Raw genomic sequence first — 27181 nt, 5'->3', positions numbered from 1 at the left:
GAATAGTGTTCATTTTATATCAGTACTAGATTTTTATAATTCATTCGTCTATTAATAGACTACTAGATTGGTTCTCTTTCTTGCTCTGGTAAATGCAACAGCAATAAAAACAGAGGTACAATATCGCTATGGTAGTGTATGTGGTGCTATGGTTGTGTGCCTAGCTTTGAAATAACTGGCTCATATGGTAATTACAGTTTAAACTTTTTGAGGGATATTCAAACTGATTTCTACAATCGCTGTGGTAGTTTAGGCCACCACCAACAGTGACTAAAGATTCATTTCCCTCCACATTGTCTGCAACATTTGCTATCTTTAAAATGCAACGTGCATTTTTATCCATTTTGTTAAAGATTAAGGGTTTGTAGCTTTGTTGTATTATTCCCAGGTCCTCTGTTCTATTATATTACTTTACCTGTGTACTGTTGTGTCAGCATCACTATAGCTCTATAGCATAGTTTGGAGTCAGCTGTTGTTAAATGTCCTGACATACTTAGTCCTTAGAATTGTTTGGTCATGTGTGGTCTTTTGTGGTTTTGTCTGAATTTGTGAATTGTTTTCCTAAGTCTGTGAACTTTGAAATTGAAATTATGATTGGTACAGAATTAAATCTGTAGATAAACTTTGGTAGGATAGTCATTTTAACAGTAATCTGCCAATCCAGGAGCACAGGAGATCTTTCCATTGTCTAGTATGGTCCCTATTTTCCCTTTTCACTGTCATGAAGTTTTCTGTTGTAGAGCTCTTTCTCTTTGGTCAGATATATCTCTAAGGAGTTAGCTTTTGGAGTTGTTTATGTCAGAGCATTGTTGGTGTATATAAAGACTTCTTTTTTAAAAAAAAATACCGACTTTGTTTCCTGCAACGCTGCTTTGTTTATTAGATCTAAGAGTCTTCTAGTAGACTCCGTAGGAGTTGTTTTTACTTTTTTAAGTAAGTAATCATTTCATAAAGAGAGCACATTTTAAACAATTTTTACATACTACAATACTCTTGAAATTCATCCAAATTTTATTATTGTGTTTCTTTCTATTACTAAAGAGTGATCCACGATATAGATATATCTAGTGAAGGCAATTTTATTTTCTTCCCGTGTTATTACTGTTACAGATAAAGTTGCTGCTTTGAGCATTTTTGTAGCTTTTTTGTGAATACAGATTTTTGTTGCTGTTGTTTGTTTTTGAGGCAAATTGCGCAGTGTGTCCTAGGCTATTTTGTGTTCACAGTCCTCTTCCCTCGATCTCCTGTATTACAGACATGTACCACAATGTCTGACCTTCACCTTGGGATTTTGTTGATGCTTAGGAGGTTGATTGGTAAATGCATGGACTTTTTAAAAAGAAACTAACCGTTTATCTGCCAGTAAGAATGTATTTATGTTTTTCTGCATCCTTACTATTTCCGGAGGTATAAAATGGTAGTTTTTATGTTTCTAACTGACTCTTTTTAATGATGCTGATCATCTTTTGTTACCTATTGTCCATTCCTCTATCCTATTTAGTGAGATGTTTCTGCTTTTTGCTCATTTATAAATGATTTTTGAGTTTCCTAATATATTCTGTACACTGGCTTCCTGTCCTGGTCTTCACTCACCCAATTCTAGTTTAGTCAGTGCTGTTACCACCAGAAGATGCAAAGAACTTAAAACCTTTGAGTGCAGTTTATCTCGTTCCTGCCTCTTGTGTAAATAAATGCTGCCCTGACCTCCACAGATATCCCAGACTCCACAGGCTCATGTTATTTACTATTTCAGTAATTGTTATTAATTCACTCACATTTTAAACCTTTTATGTAGTCTTTAACTATGAACTTTCTATTTAAATTAGTTTCTCTCTGCCCCCAAATTTACTCCGTTATTGTTATTTTTCTCTCTAAATTTAAGGCAACAGCTGTATTTCCATAGATGTGCTATAAAAAAGGGAGGCATTTATGCCCACTTCCTTAGGTTTTCATTTATTTGTTTACTTATTTGGAGACAGAGTCCCTTGAACTGTGGATCCTCCTGTCTGTCTTTCTTTGATACAGGTGTGTGCACTCACCTCTGGCTTATGTCTTGGTTTAATCTCTTTGCTCAGTTGTGGCCTGGTTTCTTTGGTGGCAAACTGAAGCTTTTCAGATTCTCTTTGCCTTGGCTATCAGCTGTGCCATTGTAGTACGCTGTAGTCAGGAGCCTCTAACGTAGATGGCAGTGGTCCCGGCTGCTGTACATGCCCCACCTCATCGTGGACTGTGGCTGCTGCTCTCCTTCTCATTGGTAGAACTTGGCAGGATTCCTGGTTTCTTTATCATACTTGATATTTGCCTTTTTGCGTACTTTCTACTTGTTGGTTTGTTTTGATAAAGGGTATCTCTAATATAAACATTCCCAGAGGCTAAGCTTATTCATTTTGAACTAAAGTGAGTTTTTATTTTCTTGGAATCCTGTTCTCTTAGCACAGCTCCACATGAGTGAGGGACTTACTGGAGAGAGATGTTGCTCACTTCTCCTGTAAAAACAGTGGGCGATGGCAGCCTCTGTGCTTCAGCTACCCAGTTGCACTGCTTTATGTACATCTTCAGCTCTTGTCAGCTCCATGTAGATTTGTCTATAGGTCATTGTAAAGCTGTCTGCTGTAACGGCTCCAGAGGTGGCGGAATCTGGGAGAACGGAGCTGATAAATGAGGTTGCCTGGAATGTCATGTAATAACCAACTTTATTTCTGCTACACTTGGGAGCAAGAGCACAAATAACACATTCTAAGAACAATTCAATGTTTTGAAACAACTGAGATCACAAGACTAGTTTCTTGTTTTCTCAAAAGCACTCGGAATTGTCTTCACACGACTCCATTCTTGGACCGTGTTCCGACAGTTTCCCCTTTATGACTTTATGAAGGTATATGTTATGTGTGATGTTTTTTTCTTCTGTGGAAACATAAAATTCTTTTTAAAACTATATAGGTGGATAAATGAATTATGTTTAATTGGTTTTATTGACCGAACTTTTAAGACTGAGGGAAGATCTGTATTGATCTGTAGTGTAAGGATTTTCATACTTGTAATAACTGGCTCCTTGCTAGATCCTGTCCTTGCACTTATAGTTGGCAAACTTTTCTATTAAACAATGTGCATAATCTCCATTATAGTTCTATTTTAGGTAGCAACATTAAGAGGCGCTCTAAAATTAATTTATTTATTGGGCACATAAAAGATCTTTGAGGTGCAAATAATCTGCCAGAAATTAAAAAGTAAAGTTCATTTTGTGTCTCAAATTACATAACAGATAACATCTTTTTCTTACTTCATACTACGTTTTAGACATGGACCTCTTTTACTATCTTAGACTGGTTTTAAACTTGAGATCTTCCTAACTCAGCCTCCCTAGACCTGGAACTGTAGGTGTGCACCCATGCCTGGGTTAGGAATCCATTTTAATATATAGTTTAAGACTCATCAAAACGTGCCTTTGTGCGTTTTCCTAAGAGTATAAATTTTTAAGGTTAAAAACCATTCTTTTTGTGGCGTAATTAAATGACAGTTTTAAATAAGCGGGCTGTTTTCACCAGGTAGGTTTCTATTTATATGAGACCTCAGGAGCAGGGAAGACGCCAGGAAAGTCGGTGACGTCTACTAACCCCCTAAACAGATGATTTCCATACTGCAATGATACTTATTCTCCAGTGACTTTACTCTTGCGGTGCCCTCCGCCCGGTCCTTTGTAACACCAGAGCTTGTACTGTAGTGGTTAATTTCTTATAGAGAGACCATCTATTCTTGGAATGGGGTTTGTTCATTCTGGCTTACTGTAGCAGAAGTCCAAATATTTTTCACTATGAAAACATACCATAGGCATTAGGCCCTAGCGTGTGGGATCTTCAGCCTGTCACAAATTTTATTATGCCATCTGCTTCAACCTGAGCAGTGTGTCTTCTGCCGGCAGACTTTGCTGAAGTTGCCATGGCTCGGGATAAAAAAAATCAGTCTTGGCAAAAGAAACTTGCTTTTGAAAAAATAATAATTGATCATGCCTGCTGTATATTTTAAAATAAGCATTTGAAAGAATTCCCAGAAGCTTCCTCCCTCTTTTTCGTGGTGACTAAAGGTAGCTAATACAGTGGTAACTTTGGTAACTAAATAAGTTTTCTGTTTTATTTTTAAGAATGGGTGACAAAGTGTTATTGGGGCACAGGATAAAGTGTTTCATAGAATTCATCATTGGATGCTCTTTGTCTTTCTAGGAGTGGCATTTCAAGAGACTGTATTCTGTTTATCTCACAAAGGTGTTAGCAACATGGAAAAGCCTCTTTGTCACACAGTGTTGTTAGGTACATGATATTGTGTAGTCCCATCATCTATGAATTGGAGCTGATGCTAATGGAGGAGTTGTGTGGATACATGTTTATTCAGAATATACATTTTGAAGGCCTATTCTTTGCAAGGCATTTCTCTAGAGGACAGAGACCTGGAAGTAGACAGAATTGTTGGATCCCTCTGCTGGGGAGTTTTCTGTTCTGGTTACCTCCACTGTCTGGAGTGGAAGTGCTGTGGCAGTGGGTGTGTGTCAACAGCATGGAAATGCTGTCCTAGTTAGCATTAACTGTCAGGTTGTCACAGCCAAGAGTCTACTGAAAAGGGAGTCTTCGTTGAGTAATTAATTGTCTTTATTTAAGTTTGACTAAAAAATGTTTGTGAGCCATTTTCTTGATTGTCAGTTGATGTAGGAGGGCCCAGCCCCCTGAAGGCAATACCATCCTGTGGGCTGCTGGTCCTGAGCTGCAGACAAAAGCTAGCTAAGCATGAAGCCTATGAAAGACTGAGCCAGAAAGCAAGCTGGCAAGTTGCACTCCTCATGGTTCCTGCCTCCTTGTTCCAGCCTTGATTCCTGCGTTTCCTTCCTTCAGCAGTGAACTGTGGCCTGTGTGTAGGCCACATAAACGTTTTTCTCTCCAAGTTGTGTTTGTTCAGAGTGTTTTATCTGTCACAACAGCAGATAAAACTAGAATAAGAGCTCTGGAGAGAAGCAGGGCAAGGGTATATAGAGCAAGGTGCTTGGATAGGCTCTCCGGGAGGCTTCTATAGCAAGGTCGAGTAAGCAGGAGGGAAACAAGCGAATGTGAATATCTTTCTCTGGCTGTGGTGTGAACACCTTGACGTAGTGTGAGATACAGTGAGGAGGTCAGCATGGTTTTAGAGCTAAGGGAGGGATGACCAGGGAGGGGAATAGCTTTTCTGAACATAACATGGATGAATTTTTCTGACACATAATTGTAGACAGAAAATTGCATTCTTAACACTTTGCAGAAAGGTCTGACTGTGTATACTTCACAGGAAAGATTGACCGTCTACATGGCACAGGTAGGGTTGACTGCATACACTGCACAGTTAGGACTGACTGTCTACACCATACAGTTAGGATTGACCATCTATAGTCCACAATTAGAAGTTGTAGTGATATTTCATTTGTATTTTAATAAATAAAGCTTGCCTGAAGATCAGAGAGTGAAATAGCATACCATCCAGAAGTCCAGGCACAGATATGCTAGGCCTGTAGGCTAAATATGGCTGCTCCAATGTTACAAAAGAACTTTTGGTGACTGTCCTGGTAGCACAATGTCTGTGTCATTTCTAGAACTTTAGAAGTTGCTTACAATGCAATTCCTGCTTATTTAGGTGATATTATATCCTTCTTGAATCTTTGATGGAGTTGAAGACTAGATAGTTATAATTATAGTTTTTTTTAGTTATGATAAAAAATATATTAGATATAAAACTTTAGACTCACGTGATAGAGTATTTTTCCAATGTAAATGGACTAAATATTGTAACCATAATTCTTGTTTGATACCTGATTTGTATATGTAATTTTGCTGTGTTAAAGATAAAACCTTCCTTTTTAATTAGACAGAAAAGGGGAGGTGATGTGGGATGCTCTTCTGTATGTGTGTTGCTTTTATTGGTTAATGAATAAAGCTGTTTTGGCCAATGGCTTAGCAGAGTAAAGCCAGGCAGGAGATCCAAACAGAATATATAAAGAGTAAGCAGACTCAAGGAGATACCATGTAGCCACCGAAGGAGAAAAATGTCATAACATTATCAGTAAGCTACAGCCTTGTGGCAATACATAGATCAATAGAGATAGGAATATGCCTGAGCCATTGGCCTAACAGTGTTGTAATTAATATAGTATATCTGTGATTATTTGGGTCTGGGTGGCCAGGAATGAAAACACAGTCTCTGTCTACAAGAACTGCTAACTGTCTACACTGCTTTCACTTAGCTTTACTTAGAGCCATGTAAGAGCCATTTTGATGTACTGTTTTGCAAAACATAATAATCTTTTTTGGTATTGTTGTTCCAGGCTTAGCAGGAATTGGCCAGATTGTTTGTTCAGTCTAATGGTTTTGAGAAACATTAACCCAAAATTAAAGAGACATGTGGCCTCAGGGCTACTCTTGCGTCTCACAAGAATGCATAATGACTGCAGTTGACTTAGACACACTAGAATTGTTGCTATTAATCTCTGCATCCTCCTAGGTCAACATTGCTACTTTAGCAACTGCCAATGCTGACCCTGCCCACATACCTCAGCTCAGCTCTGCTATAATTCCTACTCTGCCAAGTGAATCACTTTTACTATCTCCAAATAATGGGAACCTGGAAGCTCTTTCTGGACCTGGTGCTCCACCTGTTATGGATGGGAAGCCAGCCTTTGATGAACTTGATCAGCTCATCAAAAATATGGCCCAGGTAAGAGCGTTTCTCCTTGTGACTTAGCAATGGATGTATTTAAGAAGGTGTCTGAGTCCTGGATAATTTGAGGAATGCAGTAGCATTTATAACAAACTCCTGAACAATTTTGGAGTAAAAAAGAATTTTGGGGAATTTGTATGCCTCAGATTTTTCAATTATATTATATTATATTATATTTTTTAAGATTATAATATATTATTTCCCCCTTTACTCCTGCAAAATCCTTTTAAATTCATGGTCTCAGCTCCCCTTTCTCCCCCCTTCCCTCCCTCTCTCCCTTCCTCCTTTTCTCCCTCCTTCTCTCCCTCCCTCCCTCTCTATTGTATACACACACACACACACACACACACACACACACACACACACACACACCTTGGGTAGGTAACACCAATAAAATAAAGCAGTAAATGTGGCTATTTTTACCTGCCTAGCAGTGTGAGTTGCAATGAAGTCAGCATAGCTGGAGGTCAGGGAGTGAGAGACAGATTTCTAGGTGACAGGGAAGAGGGATCTGGACCAAAACACTAACGAACCTTTTTAAATGAAATTGTAGATAAAATATTGCATTTCTGATAAATGTAGTTAGGATTTATCATCTATGTTGCTTTTAGTTAGTTTTATTTCCCCCCCCCCGTGTGTGTGCATTCCAAAATTCATAAATACATCCTGATTAGTCTGTACAACATTATTTGCATGCTTAATTTCAAGGCTGATGTTTGGAAAAATGATCCCATTCTAAATGGGGTATTTTGTGCCGCATTCCAGAAATACTCTTCTGGAAAAGTGAAAGGCTCTATTCTAGGTGATGAGTGCTAAACTCTTCTTTTTCTACTTCCTTCTTTTTGACAAACAGAGTAATGCCCCAATAAGATGACTGTTAGCTGTAATTATGGTTTTTGTTTTGTGTATCTTTGATTTTGAGATTTTTAGTTTGATTTTGATTTTGCTATGTAATCTGGGTTGTAATGCTGGTTTGTATTCCCTGTGTAACCTAAGCTTGCATAAAAAGCTCTATCCCCAATCTCAGTCTCAAGAGCTAACATTTAAACAATGCACCGTTGCTGCCAGCTTGTAATTGACTCTTAATCTTATTTCCTTTTTTTGTTTCATGAACAGGGTCGCCATGTGGAAATATTTGAGCTCCTCAAACCTCCATGTGGAGGCCTTGGGTTTAGTGTTGTTGGGCTCAGAAGTGAAAACAGTGGAGAGTTGGGGATATTTGTACAGGAGATTCAAGAGGGCAGTGTGGCTCACAGGTGAGACTGGCGCAGCAACTTCTGTGTTTTTGATGTAACAATCAGAAAGATTGTGATCACTATGGGGGGAAATGGATACAAACAAAAGATGAAGTAATCAGATGTTAACCAGTTTGGGGAGTCATTAATATTTGGGATTATGAATCAGGTCTATTAAAATGAGCTGCAGGGTGGGTGAGATGGCTGAAGTGTCTGCTGCTCAAATGTGAGGGCCTAGGTTTGTATCCCCACAGAAAGGAATGGAAAAGCCAGATGAGGAGGTCCGCATCTCTAACCCAGCACCGGGTTAGCAGAGCTAGGCAGATGCCAGTGTTTTCTGGCCTGCCAGTCTAGCAAAGCACACGAGCTTCGATTTTGCCACGAGGCTGTCACAAAATCGCGGTGCAGAGTGGTAGAGAAAGATCCTTTTTTTTTTTTTTTTTTGGTTTTTCGAGACAGGGTTTCTCTGTGGTTTTGGAGCCTGTCCTGGAACTAGCTCTTGTAGACCAGGCTGGTCTCGAACTCACAGAGATCCGCCTGCCTCTGCCTCCTGAGTGCTGGGATTAAAGGCGAGCGCCACCACCGCTGTCAACCTGCGGCCTCTCTGCACAAGGGAATAAGCAGTCATGCAGATACATGTTTACATCACACACATGTACACAAGTAAAATGAGAGCTTTTAAATAGTCATTAATTACATTTTAGTTAGGAAAGGAACTTTTGAATGTAATCTTCCTTTTCACTGTTATATTTTGGGCTCCTTTTGACTTGAAATTACCGGAACTGCCTCATTATAATTTCAACCATGTGTCTTTTATATGCTCAGAACAGGAAGAAATGCATGTTTATGTGGCAGGTTTTCTTGGACCACGAGCCCCCGAATCTTGATACTGAGACATATTATTAGTTATGAATTCTGGGCCTTATCTTATGCTTGTTCTACTAGCTCTTATGATTTAATTTAACCTGTTTTTCTTCATGTATTTTTTACCTCAGGGCTTTTTACCTTTCTTTCATTCTGTATGTTCTATCCCACATCTGGCTGCCTGAAGGCTGCCTGGTTGGCTGGCCTTGGGCCGCTCTCTCTATTTCTCCCTCATTCTCTTTCCCCTCTCCTCTCTCATGCCTAGATAACTCCTTCTACTTATTCTCCCTGGCCACCAGCCCTGCCTATCCCTCTACTGCCAAGCTATTGGTTGTTCAGGTTTTTATTAGCCCAATCGGGTGCCTTACACAGGCAAAGCAACACATCTGTACATAGTTAAACAAATGTAGCATAAACAAATAGAGCACATCTTTGCCTAGCTAAAGTAATATTCCACAACAAGTTCATTTTTAAAATAAAGGATCAGTTATAAATGAGTGTTAAGGGTTAGTCAGCAGATGATGAAAAGGCAAACTTTGACAGTGATTCAGGTAGCAGAGGAATTGCCACAAGCACTGGAGCCAAATCCTTCACGTTTCAAAGTAGAAGCTTTAAAAATATGTATGTTCTACATTAGGATTAAAGGGACCTGAAGGAACTGTCATTTTCTTGAGAATATTCACATCTTTCCTTACTTCATTTCCTTCCTTGATAGAGATGGCAGACTGAAGGAGACAGACCAGATCCTTGCCATCAATGGCCAGGTCCTGGACCAGACAATCACACACCAGCAGGCTATTAGCATCCTGCAGAAGGCCAAGGACTCTGTGCAGCTGGTTGTTGCCCGAGGCGCCTTGCCCCAGGTCTCCAGCCCCCAAATTTCCCGCTCTCCATCTGCAGCCAGCACAGTTTCAGCCCACTCGAATCCAGTGAGTAGACAGGAACAAAATGCAGCACTGGCCCTTTTCAGTTCTGATCGCTTTCCAATGCCTGTCATTTCTTTATGCCTCAGAGCTTTGCTTGCTTTCAGTTCTTAGGTTTTTACTTTTTAAAATATATTCCTACTTGGGATATTTTTCTGAAGTATGATTAAGTTTGGAATTTCTAAACAACCTTTACTTTGCAAAGTTTGATAGTTTGACAGCATTCATACAGAATGGAGTCTCTTAATAAAATTTTCTTTACCTGTAAGCAGAGAAAAACCTTTAATTTGATTTGTTTTATTTTCCTTTTCTTTCCTCCCCTCCCTCCCTTCCTTCCTTCTGTGTGCGCGTGCGTGTGCACGTGCGTGCATGCTTGCATGCTTTAAGGTATGTGCCACCATACCTCATGTGGTTATAGTTAGCTGTCAGTGATGGTATAAACTTATACAAATTAGTATCTTGCCTCAAGGCATGATTAGGCAGAGGATTCTCCTAATCTAGTGCAGCTGTTGTGCTAGAAGTTTCTTTACAAGGAAGTTTTACAAATATTCTACAGAATCAATGCCTGTTTTTTTGTGGGTTAAATAAGTCACTGTAATGATACCTTGATAACTATAGGAAGAATCATATCAATAGTGGTAATGGTTTTTTGAAAGGGAAGAATATTAAATGAAAAGCTGGACTTGGTTAGCACCCACGATTCTGTATGACCTCAGTATTTAACGCCAGTGAACTCACCCAACGCTCTTGTTCTAGATTCACTGGCAGCATGTGGAAACTATAGAGCTGGTAAACGACGGGTCAGGCCTGGGATTTGGCATTATTGGGGGAAAGGCAACTGGTGTGATAGTCAAGACCATTCTGCCTGGAGGAGTGGCTGACCAGGTGAGCTCCTGTGATAGATAGGTATTTTTCTATTCACGCATGTGTGGCTTCATCATTTAGATTGTCTGTTAAAAGAAGGAAAACTCGATCAACTATAAATCTTTCATTTAATAGAAGTGACCTTCAAATATCCTCTGAGACTTGGAAGAGAATTCTTGAAAATGGACATGGATCTTACTTAAAATACAGTTATGGGCAATGCACTAAACACCCTGAAAACCCAGGGGCTGAACTAGGCTGATGGTTCCAGGTCCTGTAGAAACATCTACCCTTTGTTTGATAGTTGTTTATTTGTAAACCTAGCAGCTGCTTATAAAGCACACTATGTAAAAAGTACATTGTTGTTGAGTTAAAACCAGCCTATCTTGCCCCTTTAGTGCTGGGTCCCTGGTTTCATCTTTGTATAGGACAAACAGTTCATTTTTTGCTTGGCTTATGAAATGTGCCCTTTATTATGTGTGGGAAATTGTTCAACATATTTATTACCTGTGTTTAATATTTCAACTTTACAGACTTATAAAGCTATGGTTTTCACACATAGATTTGAACTTAAGTTGGGAAGCTGAGTTCACCAGATATTCATGAATGAAGCCTAGTTAAGCAGTAACTCTTTAAATCATGCTATTAACAGTAGCATGGCATTAAAGTGTTAACCAACATCTAGCAATAGCAAATGAACTTCATATGCTCAAGAGAGAAGGGATAACACCATTTATATATTTTCCTTAGGACACACGAAATACAAATACATTCACATTTAAATATACTAAAATGAAGTTAAATTACAAGGTTAATCCTTACTTGAACTGGCCACATGCTTGGTGTCCCTCAGCCACCTGACACTAGTAACCTGCGCTGGACAGTGCAGAGTGGCCTGTCATTTCAGAGTCTTTCAGATTCTGTTCATATCTCTCATCTGTCTGAGTTTTCCTTTCACTAGGGTGTTTGCGTTCTTTGGTATTTATAATTGGAATGCCAGATAGGAACTGTAGGAGCATTCCAGTACTGTCTTGTGTTTTGTTTCACAATCTAATTAATATGAGCTGTGTTGGCATAGTGATTTCATACTTCATCTATGCTTAATGATATTTTCTTCTTGATCTTTAAAACAAAAAAATCAGTCATCTTTTTTCCTTGTGAGTTCTTAACTAGAAATAAAACTGAAAAAAAATCATACTAGCTATTGATTTAACAAACTATTCGAGTTTCATTTGCTGTCACAACCTTGAATGGTGCCAGAGTGATTCAGAAGACAATTAATGTGTGTACAACTACACATTTAATTCCATGTGATTGACATATGCCTTACTATTGCCATTTTCATATTGTCTCTAGGTCATTTAGAATTTTTAGTGCAGTTATTTTCACAATACCTTAATTGTTTGAACTCTTTTTTTTTTTTCAGCATGGGCGATTATGTAGTGGAGACCACATTCTAAAAATTGGGGACACCGACCTGGCAGGCATGAGCAGTGAGCAAGTAGCACAGGTCCTCAGGCAGTGCGGAAATAGAGTTAAGCTGATGATTGCTAGAGGTGCGGTAGAAGAAACCACAGCACCCTCCTCCTTGGGCATCACCCTCTCCTCTTCCCCGGTTTCTACATCAGAGATGCGTGTAAGTAGCTGGAAACTACTTACTGTACGGTCTAAAAAAATAGCATGCAGAAATTAAACTCACTGATGCTGTATGTAAGCATTAACAGACTCGAACAGAGAGCATGTGTAGAGATACTAATGCTTTATTTATCAACAGTAGCTTGCTTAAAGCTTCTACGTGATAATTTCACACTGTCCTGCATAAGGATAGTATTTTGAAGCACTTGTGAAATTTTAGGGTGCTTTTCTTAATCGTGCCTGTATTTGAGCCTGTCTCTTTGTCTTAACTAGAAGCCTTGTTGTAAACTGGGTCATCATGCTAATCATGGCCTTTCAACAATTTTTCTTTAGAAAGTGGAAGTTGGGGACTGGGAGCTTGGAGTGTAGGAGTGAATGAGGCCAAAGAACCTCTGTGTCATCATTTTACTGAATATGAGCTGTTACCAGTCTTGTGACATGTGGTTGTCATGTTGGGTAGTTGGTTAGAACAGCAGCAGTGTGCTCTGGCATGGTACAGGAGCATGAGTCACTGGTGTTGTGTCTTGTTTTATCTTAAGTTTGATATGAAAAAAATTGGAAAATTTCAAAACTCTTGGAAGTTAGAGGTTTACAGGACATAAGACTACAGTGGATAAAAAAAAAGTCCATCCAGAAATGTCTTAAATGTTTTAGAAACAAATTCTACCCTTTTCTAGATAATTATTTTTCTGGCACATGTCGGTCCTGTATCCATTTCCCATAGATGTAAAATATCCATGTTTTCTTTCATTGAAATTGCTCTAACCACTGGTTATAAATTCTTATTTTTTAATAAACTAACATCTTCCATAGCCCTTTAAAAACTTTATTAGAACGCTCAAATTTTCCATGAGTCTGTTGTTTTTAGACAAGATTTGGTTGCTATTTTTCACAGAGAGAAAGAAGAAAGCAAGCTTGTTTATGAAAGTGTTCAAATGGCATTCTTTTGTGGAAAACAAAACATTTTATTCAGCAATATATAAATGAATGCAATACCGAAAACTACTTGATGTAATGAAAGCTTAGGACACTGTCTATTCTCTGCATATCATCATTTCTGAAGCTTGTGCCCCGTTTAAAACCATTCGATAGTCAAATTGCCACCCTCTAAAATAGCACTCGAATAACTTATTAAAAATAGAAAACACATTTGTTTCAATTGAAGCAGATTTCATCCTGTCATTTTCTTGTAATTATCTAAACTTTAAACTTTTGCTAAGTTTGCACAGATAATTATGTGCAATGAAAAAAAAAACGAGTCCAACTTTCCTTGCAAAATTATACTTCATTTAGGTGGACCATCAGTGAGATAACTGTTTAAAGGAAGTCAGAAAATGTTATAAGCCAGCACCAACCTGCGTGCCTGGTAAAGCCCATTGCCTTGATTTTTCTAGGGTTTATTGGAGAGCCTGATGATATCACACTAATGGATGGGACCAATGGCTTATTGGTAGCACGTGCCAGTTCACTAATGCTTTATTTAGGGAGATTTGCTCTTTAATTCAACATACAATTAATAACTGCATTAAGTACATGATACGGAAGGCTCAGGCGTAAGCAAGCCCTTTTCAGCTACCATCCTAGAGCAAGAAGATGCCAATATGGCAGCGCAGAGAGGCACACTTTCTTTATGAATATCATCAATTCTGCAAAAACTAAAGAGTGATATAAACTTCCTTGGTGCCATTAAATTCTTTTATAAATAAGTCATCAGCCTATTTATAACATGGCTGTGGGAGAGTCACTAATATTCATGGTGCTAGACTTAACTACAAATAGTTGGTAAGAGTAGAAGCTCTCTGTGGAGGCTGTGGCTCCATATTGTACAGTCTTACACACCGTACGTCATTTACAGACAGGAATCCTGCAGCCAAACTGTTGGGATTTGAATTCCACATCTCCAGATATTATCTCTTTGTCCTAGGAAATGCATATATGCTGCTTTCCTCGGGGAAAAGTCGATACAATTTGACCTGTCTCACTGGCTTACAAGTGACATGGGCAATTCTAGATAGTTAGGATGAATAAGAAACAAAGACATGTGGAATGTCTTACAATGAAAGTGCTCCATAAATGGCAGCTGGTCCTTATTCTTCTTGGTAGGTGGCTGTCCAGAAAGACTAAGTGACAGCACCAGATCTTAACTTTTTTATGTTTATTCAAAACATGACTTCTTTAAACATCCCAAGTTCTTCAGAAACGATGATGATCTATGTATGAAAATGCTTTATTAACAAGAAGCTATTTAATCTTTAACATTTTATGTGTACAGTAGTTTGTCCAAGAAGGGGAGGTCCAGCTTTCTTCTCTGCATTCTTTTCTGAACGAAACCATGCAGTCTATATTTTCTGCATATGAGGGGCCAATTCTGCAGCACAGTTAGTAATATCTTAGTTCAGATTAATCCCGAATTGCATCTTTGACTTTTTAAATTCTGCCTTAATTTTCTTATATGTTGATTTATCTAAAGAGTTATTTCTTAATATTATTTTAGGTTGATGCATCTACTCAAAAAAGTGAAGAAAGTGAGATGTTCGAGGTGGAACTTACTAAAAATGTCCAAGGATTAGGAATTACCATTGCCGGTTATATTGGAGATAAAAAATTAGGTAATATTAAACCTTAAATATTTTCTGAATATCGCAGTTGCCTAATATCTGTCTTGTGAGATTTTCAGTCATTATATGGTTTCTTTTGGTGAATAGTAGCTGACAGCTTTCTTAGAATGAATTTGGTAATGGTGACTCTGATACAACAGGCTGAACAATTGCCTTACTCTTTGTACTAGATGCTTTTGTGGCTTGTTACTAGATACTTATTCATAATTAAGATTTTCATTTGGAAGGTAGAAGGTGGCTGTTCTTTGTGCTTTTTAAATAGTGAAAAATTACTTATTTCTAATCTTAGAGCCTTCAGGGATCTTTGTGAAGAGCATTACAAAAAGCAGTGCTGTGGAGCATGATGGGAGAATCCAAATTGGAGACCAAATTATAGCAGTAAGTTATATGTTTAATACTGGTTTTTGCTATTTTCATGATTAAGAATTATGTTCTCTGGGATTGGAGAGATGGTTTTTTTGGGCAAGAACATGTATTATTTTTTCAGAGAACTTGAGTTTGGTTCCTAGCACTTGTGTTGGGCAACCTAAAACTATACCCACACACATACATGTGAATAAAAATAAAATTTTAAAATGAAGAAATAATTCCTTATGTATCTATGTATGTAGTTGTGAGTGTAGTATGCATGCAATTGGATGTTTGTGTGCATATGTGCTCATTTGGCCGTGAGTGCCAGAGGCCAGGGGTCAGTGTTGGATGTCTTCCTCTATAGCTTTCTGTGTTTGTTTGTTTGTTCTTGGGGACAGTATTTCTCACTGAGCTTGGAGCTCATCAGTTAGCCAGACTAGCTGACAGGTGAGTTTCTTTGGATCTGCCTATCTCTGCCTCCTCCTTTTTGAGGTTAAAGACTAAACTGCCATGCCTGGATTTTGGGGATCCTAGGGATCTGCAAGTCAGGTCTTCATATGTGTAACTAAATTTACCCATAACCTGTGTGCCAAATATGCTGAATTTACTTTAAAAAACTAAATTTATTGACATTGATTTTTGTGTGTTTGTATTTCTCTGTCTTATACATGTATGCAGGTATGTCTGTCTGCCTGTGTTTGCATATACAAAGGCCAGAAGTTGACACTGGGTGTTTCCTTCTATCCATCTATGCCTTATTTTTGAGATATGGTCACCGATTTGCTAGACTGGCTGATCTCCAGTGAGCTTGCTATTTCCATCTTTTAGCACTAGGGTTATATACTTGTACTACCACACTCATCTGTTCACGTAGGGATTGTGATCCCAACATAGGTCCTTGTGGTTGGACAGCAATCATTTTACCTGATGAACTATCTCCATAACCCCAGATTCATTAATTTAATCGAGCTTTAGTGGCTTGAGACTGTCATTATAATTGCCTATTTTATTATTTTCAAATTAAATGGAACATTTTATAGAAGCTTTATTTTTCCAAAGTCTAAAATGGAAATTTGTTTCTAATGTAATTTTTATGTTTTTGAATTATGATCATAATGAATTTGTTACACTAACTATATATAGTACATTTTTGTGCAAGTATTCTGAAGAAAGACTAATGTTTACTATAACTGGACCTAAATTTCAGATCTGTACATTTTTAACCTTGCAGTATGACAATGTCAACTAGATGGGCTCCTTCCAGTTCTGTAAATGCATAGGAGAGAGAGAGAAATGAATCCAGACATCTTTAATCTGATCATTATGCTATTGTAGTAATGTGTGTTTTAAGTATGTGGCAGTTTTAGGTAGTTAAGAAAAAAATCTCACCTACTCTTCAGTGAATACTGGGTTCTTCAAGTTGCTCTTTGCTCCAGAAATTATTTTGGGTTAAGTACACTAAGGAATCCTGTAGAGGATATGATTCCTTCAAGGATTTCAAGTCCACAGTGAAAAACTGAAGACCCGTGAGATGACCCAGGTCAAGGAAACCTGTTTGTTGATCTCTTCTTTCTAATTTTCTGTAATTATAATATCTTTCTCTTTGCCAGTGTTTATTTTACTATCATTTTGAAGACCTTGGTGGAGAATACTGGTTTATTAGTTTATCATTAATTACATCTGTTATTCCCTTGGAATCTTAATAATCAGAACAAGCCAAGTTAAGATGAAAGAGTCCTTACTCACAGCAGTAGTTTATACATAATACATGCCAAGGAGTAGCTCAATACTGTTGGGTGACAACTGGACAAACAGAATTTAGTATGCAGATGTCATGGTTTGCTTTTTGATTGACCTGCTAAAGAAAGAAATTCTGTCACACACTGCAACATTGATCAGTCTTAAGATGTACTAACTGAAATAAACAAGTTGTAAAAAGACAAATGTGTGACCCCACTGACATGACCCAAGCATGTCAGAGAATGGGGAGAGGGGCTTGGGTTTGTGGAGTAGAGTCGGGTGGTTGGAAGTTGTCACTCAGCATGGCAGTGACTCCTCTACATGTTGAAAACAAAACAAAAACAAAACAAAAGCAAAACAAAACAAAACTAAAAAAACCTTGAGAGCTTTGATAAACCAGTCTGAAAACATTTAACACTAAGAACTGGATGGTAAGAAGATGCGAAATTAGTAGGGTTCTTTGTTACATATTTTCTATCACATTTAGGGTAAAAAGAATAAAGACTATTACTTCTGCCCTTGGATAGTCTACAGCATATCTCTTAGAGTTTTCCTGGCGTCAACACTATGAATTCTTAACTGTATCCATTTACTTCTTTATGTTCAATTGAAAGATCAAGTTGAGCTTCCGACTCATTTGGATATTAGCTGAAGGCTTCCTCGGTATGTTTCTATCTCACCATGAATGGAAATGAACCATTGTACACTTTTTATTTTGTGAGTAAGGGAGAGATGATAGACAATGTGAATCCCTGTACAATTGTCCTAGTTAGCATTACCATTGCTCCTGATGAAACACCATGACTAAAAGCAATGGGGGAATGTTTACCACTCTAAAAGCAGTGGGATTTGGGAGAATGGAGCCTGTAAATGAGGTGGATTAAAGTCTCATGCAATAGCCAGCATTATTCAGAACACCAGACAGCTTATACTGTGAAAGTTAAGAGAGGTCCCTTGAGTAAAGCTCTTGTGAGTTCAAGCTGGATACAATCACAAGGACAATCCACCTATGTCAAAAACATGTTTTTCCATTGAGGCATGTAACAGTTTAAACATTTAATTGAATGACAGCAGCAAGCAATAGTGAGTATCTGAAGTAAACGCCTGTCTGCTGCACCCTAGCAGAGCACAAAGGCACATTCCAAGGACAATTCCATGTTTTGATGAAACTGAAATCACGAGACCCTTGTCTTGGTGTGTTCTCATAAGCACTCAGAATTTTCCCCACATGACTCCATTCTTGGACCATTTTCCAACAGAGGAGGAAAAGGTGTACTTGGTTTAATATCACTGAAGGAAGTCAGTATGTCAGCCAGCAGGAACCTGGAGGTAGGAGCTGATGCAGAGGCCATGGATGGGTGCTGCTTATTGTCTTGCTCCTCATGGCTTGCTTAGCCTGCTTTCTTATTGAACTGTGAACCAGCCCAGGAATGGTTGGGCCCTTCCTCTTTAATCCTTAGGAAATGCCCTATAGATTTGCCTCCTGCCCCATCTTATTGAGGAATTTTCTTAAATGAGGTTTCCTCCTCTCAGATGACTATAATTTTTAATGAGTTGACCAAAAACTATCCAGCACAATAATGGTGAGTTAAAAGTTTGCATTTTTATTCCTTCAAATATCTATATCAATTCACTAGACAGTGTTTCAAATTAGCATTTTAAGTAATTTATATATTCTTTAATTTATACCTTTAAATGTATAAATAAGTGTCTGTTTATATACTTCCAATGTTGGACATTCAGCATTGCAATTGGTTATAGAATATTTTCATTACTGTATTCCTTACTTCCTGCTTCCCCTATCTTCTTAGGCTTGTACAGTCTGGGGTCTACTTCTGTCTCTGTAGACTTGCCTTTTCTATGTTACAGAGTTAATTTCCACCTCCTTTCATTATTAGGTAATGTTTCACTGTGGGTAGATTCTCCACTTTTACCTATTAGTTCAGCCATGAGAGGTGTTTTCCTTTGTTGGCTGGGAGAGTTAAGGATGCTGTGAACGTTTTCATACAAAGTTCTATAAGGATACGTTTTCACGTTTTTTGTGTATATATTTAAGGAATGGAATTAAGAAATGGCTAGATCTTAGCCATTTATAGCTCTGTGTTTATCTATTTAGAAAACTTTTTTTTTTTTTTTTTTTTTTTTTTTTTTTTTTTTTTTTTTTTTTTGGTTTTCGAGATAGGGTTTCTCTGTAGCTTTCGGTTCTTGTCCTGGAATTAGCTCTTGTAGACCAGGCTGGCATCGAACTCACAGAGATCCGCCTGCCTCTGCCTCCCGAGTGCTGGGATTAAAGGCGTGTGCCACCACCACCCGGCCCTATTTAGCAAACTCTTAAAAATTTTTAATTATAATTTAATTATATTAGTTCTCCTTTGACTTTCCTTTCTCCAAACCCTCCCATATACCCCTCTCTATTATCTTTCAAATTCATTCCTCTTAATTTTTTAATTGTTACTGCATATGTGTGTGTGTGTGTATGTGTGTGTGAATATTTCTAAATATAATCTGTTCCGTCTGTACAATATTACTTGTATGTATGTTTTCAGGACTGGCCAATAAGTACTGGGCAGCCAGTTGGTATGCTCTTCCCTGGGGAGAGCCACCTCATCGGTCTCCAGCTTTCTTAATTTGCCTGTAGCTTCTTTGTGTAAAATTAAGGCTCGTGGGTTTTTCTCAGTCCTTTTGGATATTCACTGGTGCTGTCTTTTAGCAAGCTTCTTCATTCAGTTACATTACCTTAGGACAGAATATAATGTCCCTTGTATTTCCCTTAAGAAAACATTAGACCTTCAAAGTACCTGGTATAGGACTTGCTGTATTAGTATATTTTAGAGAAATGTTTACTGAGGGAGTAGATTTATTACAGACTTTTAATTCTCAAAGAAACTTGCCTCCCGTTGTCACTGTCTTTATTCTTATGTGAGTGATCCTCAGAGATTATTTCCTATTAGCCAAGGAAGGTGATAAAGACGTGTACTTATAGAGGGGAGGTCTACTTTCCCTGTCTTCTATTTCTCTTAATAAGATTATTTCACTATCACCCATATTCTAATTTTACTATTAGCAACATTTTCAAATTTCTAAGTGCCTTAACCTTGGTAAGCACTGGGCAGCACTCTTGACCACGTGTTCAGTTAGTGCTAAGTTTCGCCCTCTTGTGGTCTTCCCACAAATTGGTAATATTTCCTGTCTTCCTAGTTGCATTTTTACAACTATAGTCTTTATTTGTTCTGGTTTTGTTTTGACAACAAGTATTGAAGCAACAGTCTATTTTTAATTTGTATTTATTGAGGTGCCGAGAAGATTAAGAAATTATTTACTATTTTTAGGAAGCATTTGTTTTATAATTTTAAACTATTTTGCTCTTCTTTTACAGATTGTAGTCTGTGGACCCCTAGTGTTAAACTGTGTGCAGTACAGAGTCAGGAAAGCAGAAGGGATTTGACCCTAAACCTTCTATTCTGGCATTCTGTGTAACAATTATTTGATAAAGGGACTCTTTTTCTCTCAAAATGTTAGCTAATCAACAGATAAAATCAGGATTCCTGTTAGGTAAAGTGACTCATAGTTGAAATCAATAGTAGAATTATGATTGATATTGAGAAATGGCAAATCTGTAATAGAAATAGATTCTCCATCTCTGTTGTTGGAGGATGACTTGGAAAGCTACATAGAGTATCTAAGGAAGCCGGTTTTCTCCACTGTGTGATTGGTGTTTTCTTTATAATTTCTCCCGCTAATTGTGGAGCCTGTATCCATGCTAACATGATGGTGGATGTGCTCCTTTTATGACAAGAGGCAGTTTGCCTCTGTGCCTACTTCTGCTACTCTCCTGTGTGTGGTCTCACCGAGTCAGGCCTGACCCCATAGCTCTCCTGCAGGCAGGAGTGGACAGAGTTAAAGGAAGTTCCTCGATTGGTGTTTAGCTGGCTCGGGCTTAGATATAGTCTGGCTGTTAATTGTTTATTTCCATGGAGCCTTGGGATTTCTTGTTTATTACCTTTTCACTCTATTAGTAATAACACTAGTTTCCATGTGTCCCAGTGCAGAGTACCATGCTCTGGAGCTCTGGGAAAGTAGGTGTCTTCATTCCATGTTCTACGTGCGAGTATTAAGAATCTAAACTGGAGTATAGTTTAAATCTATTCCATTATAGTGTTTTTGTTTTGTTTTTGCTGGTATTATTCTGTGACATTTGGGCAATGGATACATTTTAAAATTCAATTTATGAAGTTTTGAAAAGAAAAGCAAATACATTTTCCATACATGTTTGTATAGAATCATTCATGTAAGATTTTTTTTAATTAGTGAAACTTTTTTTTAGAAAGAGTGATAAAAATTGATATAAAAATTGGTGCTCTTGATTTTTAATGTGTCCTGTTATCACAGGTAGATGGCACCAACCTTCAAGGTTTCACCAATCAGCAAGCAGTAGAGGTGTTACGTCACACAGGACAGACAGTGCGTCTGACACTAATGAGGAAGGGTGCAAGACAGGAAGCAGAACTCACATCAAGAGATGACACCTCAAAAGACGTGGTTGTACCACCTGGGGATGCCACCGTCAGCAAAGGTAATGCCAAAGGACCTGGTTCCCAGACTTTTGCATTATTTTAGTATTTTCTTCTAACCCTAAAGTAAATTATACAGAAAACTGTTTTTGGTATTAGCTGCAACTGTGGATTTGTGCATTAGACATCCATCTCTGCCAGTCATCCCCACTACCATTTCTCAGCTGCAGAAAAAAACTTTTCTTCCTTCCTGCCTCTACATTAATTGGGGTGTCATCAAGGTTGTCTCTACAGGGGTGCAGTTTTGTTTGATGCTTTTAGAAAGTGCGTGGGTGGGTATACATGGTGTGTGCACACACACACATGCCATATATGGAAGTCAGAGGACAGCCTCAGACGCCAGTCTTTTCTCTCTACCTTGTTTGAGACAGGTTCTCTTTGTTATTTACTGCTGTGTATGGCCAAGCTAGCTGGCCCACAAGCTTCTGGCGAATCTCCTCTTTTCACCTCCCATTTCACTACAGTAACAAATTAGAGACCCATTTTACTGTACATAGTTTTACATGGGTTCTGGGGATTCAAACTCAAACTGTACCAACTGAGTAATCTCCATCCCATGCTTGAATTTTTATTTGAAACACTGATCACTAATTGCACATAATCTCCTTAAATCATCAAATTGAATTCTAGAAATGCCATTTACTGGGTTGTGGAGATGTGTCTGCTGGTAGAGTTACTACTACTCAAGTCAGAGAACCTGCGTTCCACCCCAGACTCAATAAAAGCTGGGTGTGGTCGCGTGTTTATAATCCCAACACTGGAGGGAAAAGACTCTGGGAATCCCTGGGAATCTTTAGCCAGCCCGCCTAGCCTACTTGGCAAATTCCAGGTCCTGGTGAAAGACCCTGTCCCAAAAGCACTGGTGGAGAGCTCCTGAAGAAAGGCATCTAAAGTTAGTCTCTGGCCTCCACAGGCCTGTACACATGCATCGGAACATACATGAAGACAGACACCTACACACAAGCTCACAAATTCGAACACAAATGGCATTTATAAGGTGAGGTCCATGAGTACCCCTACAAATTATTGAAATAATCCCTTACATGGGGCTGTTGAGTCGAAAGCCATTGTTTGCAGCACTGTTAGACTTGTTGGTTTTGCGCCATGTACTGTGTAATGCATTCCTAGGAGATGGGCGGCCGGTTTTAGGAAAGCCCCAGCCCTCTTACAGGATGATGGTAAGTACCTATGCTTACTGCAGAGTTTGTCGCTTTAAAATTGACTCCAATCAGTGATTCAAACAATGTGGGGTTAGAAAAATTCAAATGCTTTTATTATCTCATGGATATTAATTTATTATTATTGATTAATCTATTCAAATGTTTTTATCTTTAAGAAAATTATGAAACAGATGAAGAGTCTTTATCTTTGAGGAGAAATACCAGCATATTGCCGATTGAAGAAGAAGGTAACACTTAGATCCAGTCTTCCGTTTAATTGTGGTTTAGAGAGGATGATTGCAAAGAACTTAAGCCTTTACAACAGTCAGTGAGTAACCAAACCATTAGAAATATGGTACTATCATCTCAGGAAAAACGATGTTTACAAATCTGTATTTATCAATAGGACTAACCGCTTTCTTAGATAAAAATAATTAACTTATAGTTGGTTAATTTTCTTGCTGAATTAGTCTGGTCTTTGACAATTGTGTGTGTGTGGGTATGTGCATACATACACACACGCGTGTACACACATGCATGTGCATGCACCAGAGCTACTCTTGAGGCTTCAATTGATAATATGTGTAGTTTTAACTGAGTGTTTATATATAGTTGATGTGTTTCTACCCAATTGTGAAACAGTAGTAAAATATAAGTTATTTCAAAACAGACATGGAGACTCTTTGAGGCTTTAAGGAATGAAAATAATTGCTTTTTGTTGTGATGATTCTTTTCTGAAACAGGCGCTTGCTATGTACCCCCGCTGGCCTTGAACTCATGGTCTGTCCTCAGGCTCCTACGTGCCAAAATTCAGGCACATCCTTCCATTTCTGCGTGGAACTGTCCATTTGGGGAGGCTGATGTTTACATTTTAGTTTTTCAGGAGTAATGTTGGGGACTTGCCTTGAAGGCAGTTCTACAGAGAATTTCTAAGCCTATCTAAGAATTCCCCTCACTGTAGATTTACTAGGATCCCTTGTTTTTAACGTATTTCACACCAGCTCTGCCCTCTTTTTATGCCATGTGCCTCCTGCTTCTTTCCCCATCCCTGTTGTTGGGTATTTAACTTAACAGCCCTGAACAAATGGAAAACCCTTCCTTTGGTTGTGTGGATTCTGCTGGTCAGCAGGTCCCCAGAAACGTCTTCACTGTCTCTGTGCTATCATAATTGCATTTCTTCCTCTGCTGAAACTTCTAGTTTATTTTTATTATTTAAAGGGTTTTGTGTATGTAACGCTATCCAGGAAGGAAAATGTGTAGTGTTCATACATATTAATTACATTCTGCCATTTTTACACTAATTAGTAAAGAAAATACTTAGGCTAAAGTGAATATCAAGAGTGGGGGAAAGGAATAAAAATACTTAGACCATGACTTGTAATAGGAAATGAAGATGGGCACGAGGGGTTATGTTAAAGATTCAGAATCATCTGTCTTGCTATGGAACAGGCAGTTAATGAGAAATTTGCATATGTATGTAGAAGGGTAGTTGGTGGTTGGCATCTCCAGAATTGAAATCAAGAGTTCTTGAATTATTAAAAACTAATGATAATAAAGCAGAAGTCTGGAAGTGGTTCTGATGTAGCTACTCTGTCCATCCTGACAGGGCGGGATGCCACGCCCTTCTGCAGAAAGGTGACTCTCTGTGCAGGATGGTCACTTGACTGTCCACCAAGGTTGGAGAACAGGGCTCTGTGGCTTTTGTTTGTATGTTTAAATTTCTGAAGTGTAGTCTAGGCAGAGGTGGAAGGCTGGAAGGGCATGGTCTTGGGTTGTGAAGTATAGTCTAGGCAGAGGTGGAAGGTTGGAAGGGCATGGTCTTGGGTTGTGAAGTGTAGTCTAGGCAGAGGTGGAAGGTTGGAAGGGCATGGTCTTGGGTTGTGAAGTGTAGTCTAGGCAGAGGTGGAAAGCTGGAAGGGCTTGGTCTTGGGTTGTGAAGTGTAGTCTAGGCAGAGGTGGAAGGCTGGAAGGGCATGGTCTTGGGTTGTGAAGTATAGTCTAGGCAGAGGTGGAAGGTTGGAAGGGCATGGTCTTGGGTTGTGAAGTGTAGTCTAGGCAGAGGTGGAAGGTTGGAATGGCATGGTCTTGGGTTGTGAAGTGTAGTCTAGGCAGAGGTGGAAGGCTGGAAGGGCATGGTCTTGGGTTGTGAAGTGTAGTCTAGGCAGAGGTGGAAGGCTGGAAGGGCATGGTCTTGGGTTGTGAAGTGTAGTCTAGGCAGAGGTGGAAGGCTGGAAGGGCATGGTCTTGGGTTGGCCGGATGAATACGAATCTCAGCAGTATCATCTGGTTCCCCACAGTCCACTAGAATCCTGTATTATGTTCTTATTGAGCTGTGGGAATGCAAAGGAATGATTTAAGGTGAACACTTTTTACTGTGAAATCACTAAATATAACCAGTAGATAAGCTTGTGTGTCTCAGAGCAGCCCAAACACTATCATTTTAGTGAATTTTAGATAATATATGGAGACTTTAATGGAAAGTCCAAAATTTAAAAGGTGTTACATATACAAGCATTAGTCTAAGTTTGATCATTAAAATTCGGTTAACTATGAGGAACCCATGCATTGACTAACAAGTCTGACAAGGCAAAAGACAAAGGTTTCGCTAGGTTTTCCTTCCTTCCCAAAGGTGTAGAAGGTGAGTTTTGGGTGCTGGTAATAGCTTCAATACTTTGACTGTTTCAGGGTATCCATTGCTGTCAACTGAGCTGGAAGAAGCAGAAGATGTGCAGCAAGAGGCTGCCCTGCTGGCGAAGTGGCAGAGAATTATGGGAATTAATTATGAAATAGTGGTAGGTTAGCTTGCTCTTCATATTTCCTGACTCGTGCCTGTGTGTGACCATGAAATTCGTGGTGAAAATAAGATAATCATTGGGATGAATGCAAGAGGAAGATCAAGTTTCTAGAACTCTTCAAGGCTGTAATGTAGCTAAGGAAGCAAAATACAAGGTTTACAAGCCACATCATTGAGGTCCATACTCAGGTTAATGGGAGCACCTCTGCCTTCTCCTTGCTGGCTGTGTACTTGGCAGCGTTAACATAATCATAAATGGGACTGGTAACATCAATGAGGACCTGGCAGTTCCTTAGAGTAAGTGAACTCTTAAATTAGGTTTTCAGGGCTAAGAAAATGGTTGTCCGGCATCATGGTTCAGAGTCAGGTGATTTCACTCTGATACTGACCTTTCACCAACTACCTTTACGATATGAAAGGTCTCGTTTGGTAAATCTATTTGTTTGTGGGGAGTGACACATGGCACCCCTTGATAGCTGTTTAGGCTGTCAGCTGTGCTCGGGTCTATAGCAGTTTTTGCCTGCGTCCCATTTATTACCCACATTCTACCCATTTGCTACTATATTCTCAGTAGGCACTGAAATGGTCCTGGGTGCTTGTGGCTGGATAGTCACCTTCTAATCTTTGATGGTCTGTGAAATTATTAGACTAATGTCTAATGGTATTTATCACTGGCAACTCTCAAATGATGTGCAGCTTACAATAAGATTTTTGAAGCGTTTGTGAGAAATTTGAGTATTTTGTGTGTGGGGGGGTGAACTTAAGATATTTACATGAGTAGAAAGAAACTCAGAAGAGTGCTGGAGTTGTGATGGTTTCTCTCATTTCAGGTGGCTCATGTGAGCAAGTTCAGTGAGAACAGTGGATTGGGGATAAGTCTGGAAGCAACAGTGGGCCATCACTTCATACGGTCTGTTCTGCCAGAAGGCCCCGTGGGACACAGTGGGAAGCTCTTCAGTGGAGATGAGCTATTGGAAGTGAGGATCTTGGGTTTCGTTTTTTCTACAGACACAAGATGGAAAAGGCTGCTGGAGAATTAAATGGTGACAAATACCTAGATCTTAAATCCAACCCAAAGCAGAAAAGCCAGAGCTGTGTGTGCCCTGAACTACAGAGCCAGTTCCATATATTCTGTCTTGGTGGTGTTTGTTGTATTGTGTTCTATAATGGTTTAGCTTCCAAAGACTATGAAACCTTCTATGACAATTTATAATATGTACTCGTTTCTTAGAATAGGCAGCACTTTTGTGTGCTTCCACAGAGAATAGTGACAAACAATGAGCGTGTCCTTTCTGTCCCCACTCAGTTCATGTCGCTCACTAGCTACCCACTGGTATTTATTTCTCTGCAATCTGTCAGTGTTTTTTTTTTATATGCAGAAATAAAAAAAAATGTTTGGAAAATTTTTGTTCCCAGTTTTAAAAGCATGTTTGCATACTATCTACACCATTTCTTTTTAGTAAACCTATTAAATACTAATTCTTTATCATTTTTTATTCTGCATCCTTGGGACTACTGTTATCCTCTCTTCCATCACACCTAGGGGAAGCTAAGGGTTTTGTCCTGAGTGCTTGAGGAGCTCCAGTTATAGCGAGACTCTAAACGTGAGTGCAGACCCTGTTAGCTGGTACTCACACCACTCTAACTGCAGTTCTGAGCATGGCAGAACCATAGGCATCACCATAGTGAGTTTATAT

At 38.8% G+C, this 27181-nt stretch overlaps 1 protein-coding gene across 15 annotated transcripts in view; it reads left to right on the top strand.

The window, feature by feature from the left end:
• Positions 1 to 27181, top strand: part of Mpdz (multiple PDZ domain crumbs cell polarity complex component) — a 151852-nt gene that overhangs the window by 41099 nt on the left and 83572 nt on the right. For all 15 annotated transcript variants that reach the window (XM_075946660.1, XM_075946657.1, XM_075946669.1 and 12 more), the window contains exons 4-14: positions 6514 to 6726; positions 7846 to 7985; positions 9544 to 9757; positions 10508 to 10636; positions 12042 to 12251; positions 14745 to 14859; positions 15158 to 15246; positions 21349 to 21532; positions 22867 to 22938; positions 25376 to 25482; positions 26315 to 26461. In XM_075946660.1, coding sequence (XP_075802775.1) covers positions 6514 to 6726; positions 7846 to 7985; positions 9544 to 9757; positions 10508 to 10636; positions 12042 to 12251; positions 14745 to 14859; positions 15158 to 15246; positions 21349 to 21532; positions 22867 to 22938; positions 25376 to 25482; positions 26315 to 26461 — 1620 coding nt within the window. The remainder of the gene's footprint in view (positions 1 to 6513; positions 6727 to 7845; positions 7986 to 9543; positions 9758 to 10507; positions 10637 to 12041; positions 12252 to 14744; positions 14860 to 15157; positions 15247 to 21348; positions 21533 to 22866; positions 22939 to 25375; positions 25483 to 26314; positions 26462 to 27181) is intronic.

Source organism: Microtus pennsylvanicus, chromosome 13, assembly GCF_037038515.1.
Source record: "Microtus pennsylvanicus isolate mMicPen1 chromosome 13, mMicPen1.hap1, whole genome shotgun sequence".
NCBI lineage: Eukaryota > Metazoa > Chordata > Mammalia > Rodentia > Cricetidae > Microtus > Microtus pennsylvanicus.
This window is presented reverse-complemented; position numbering and strand designations above follow the sequence as displayed.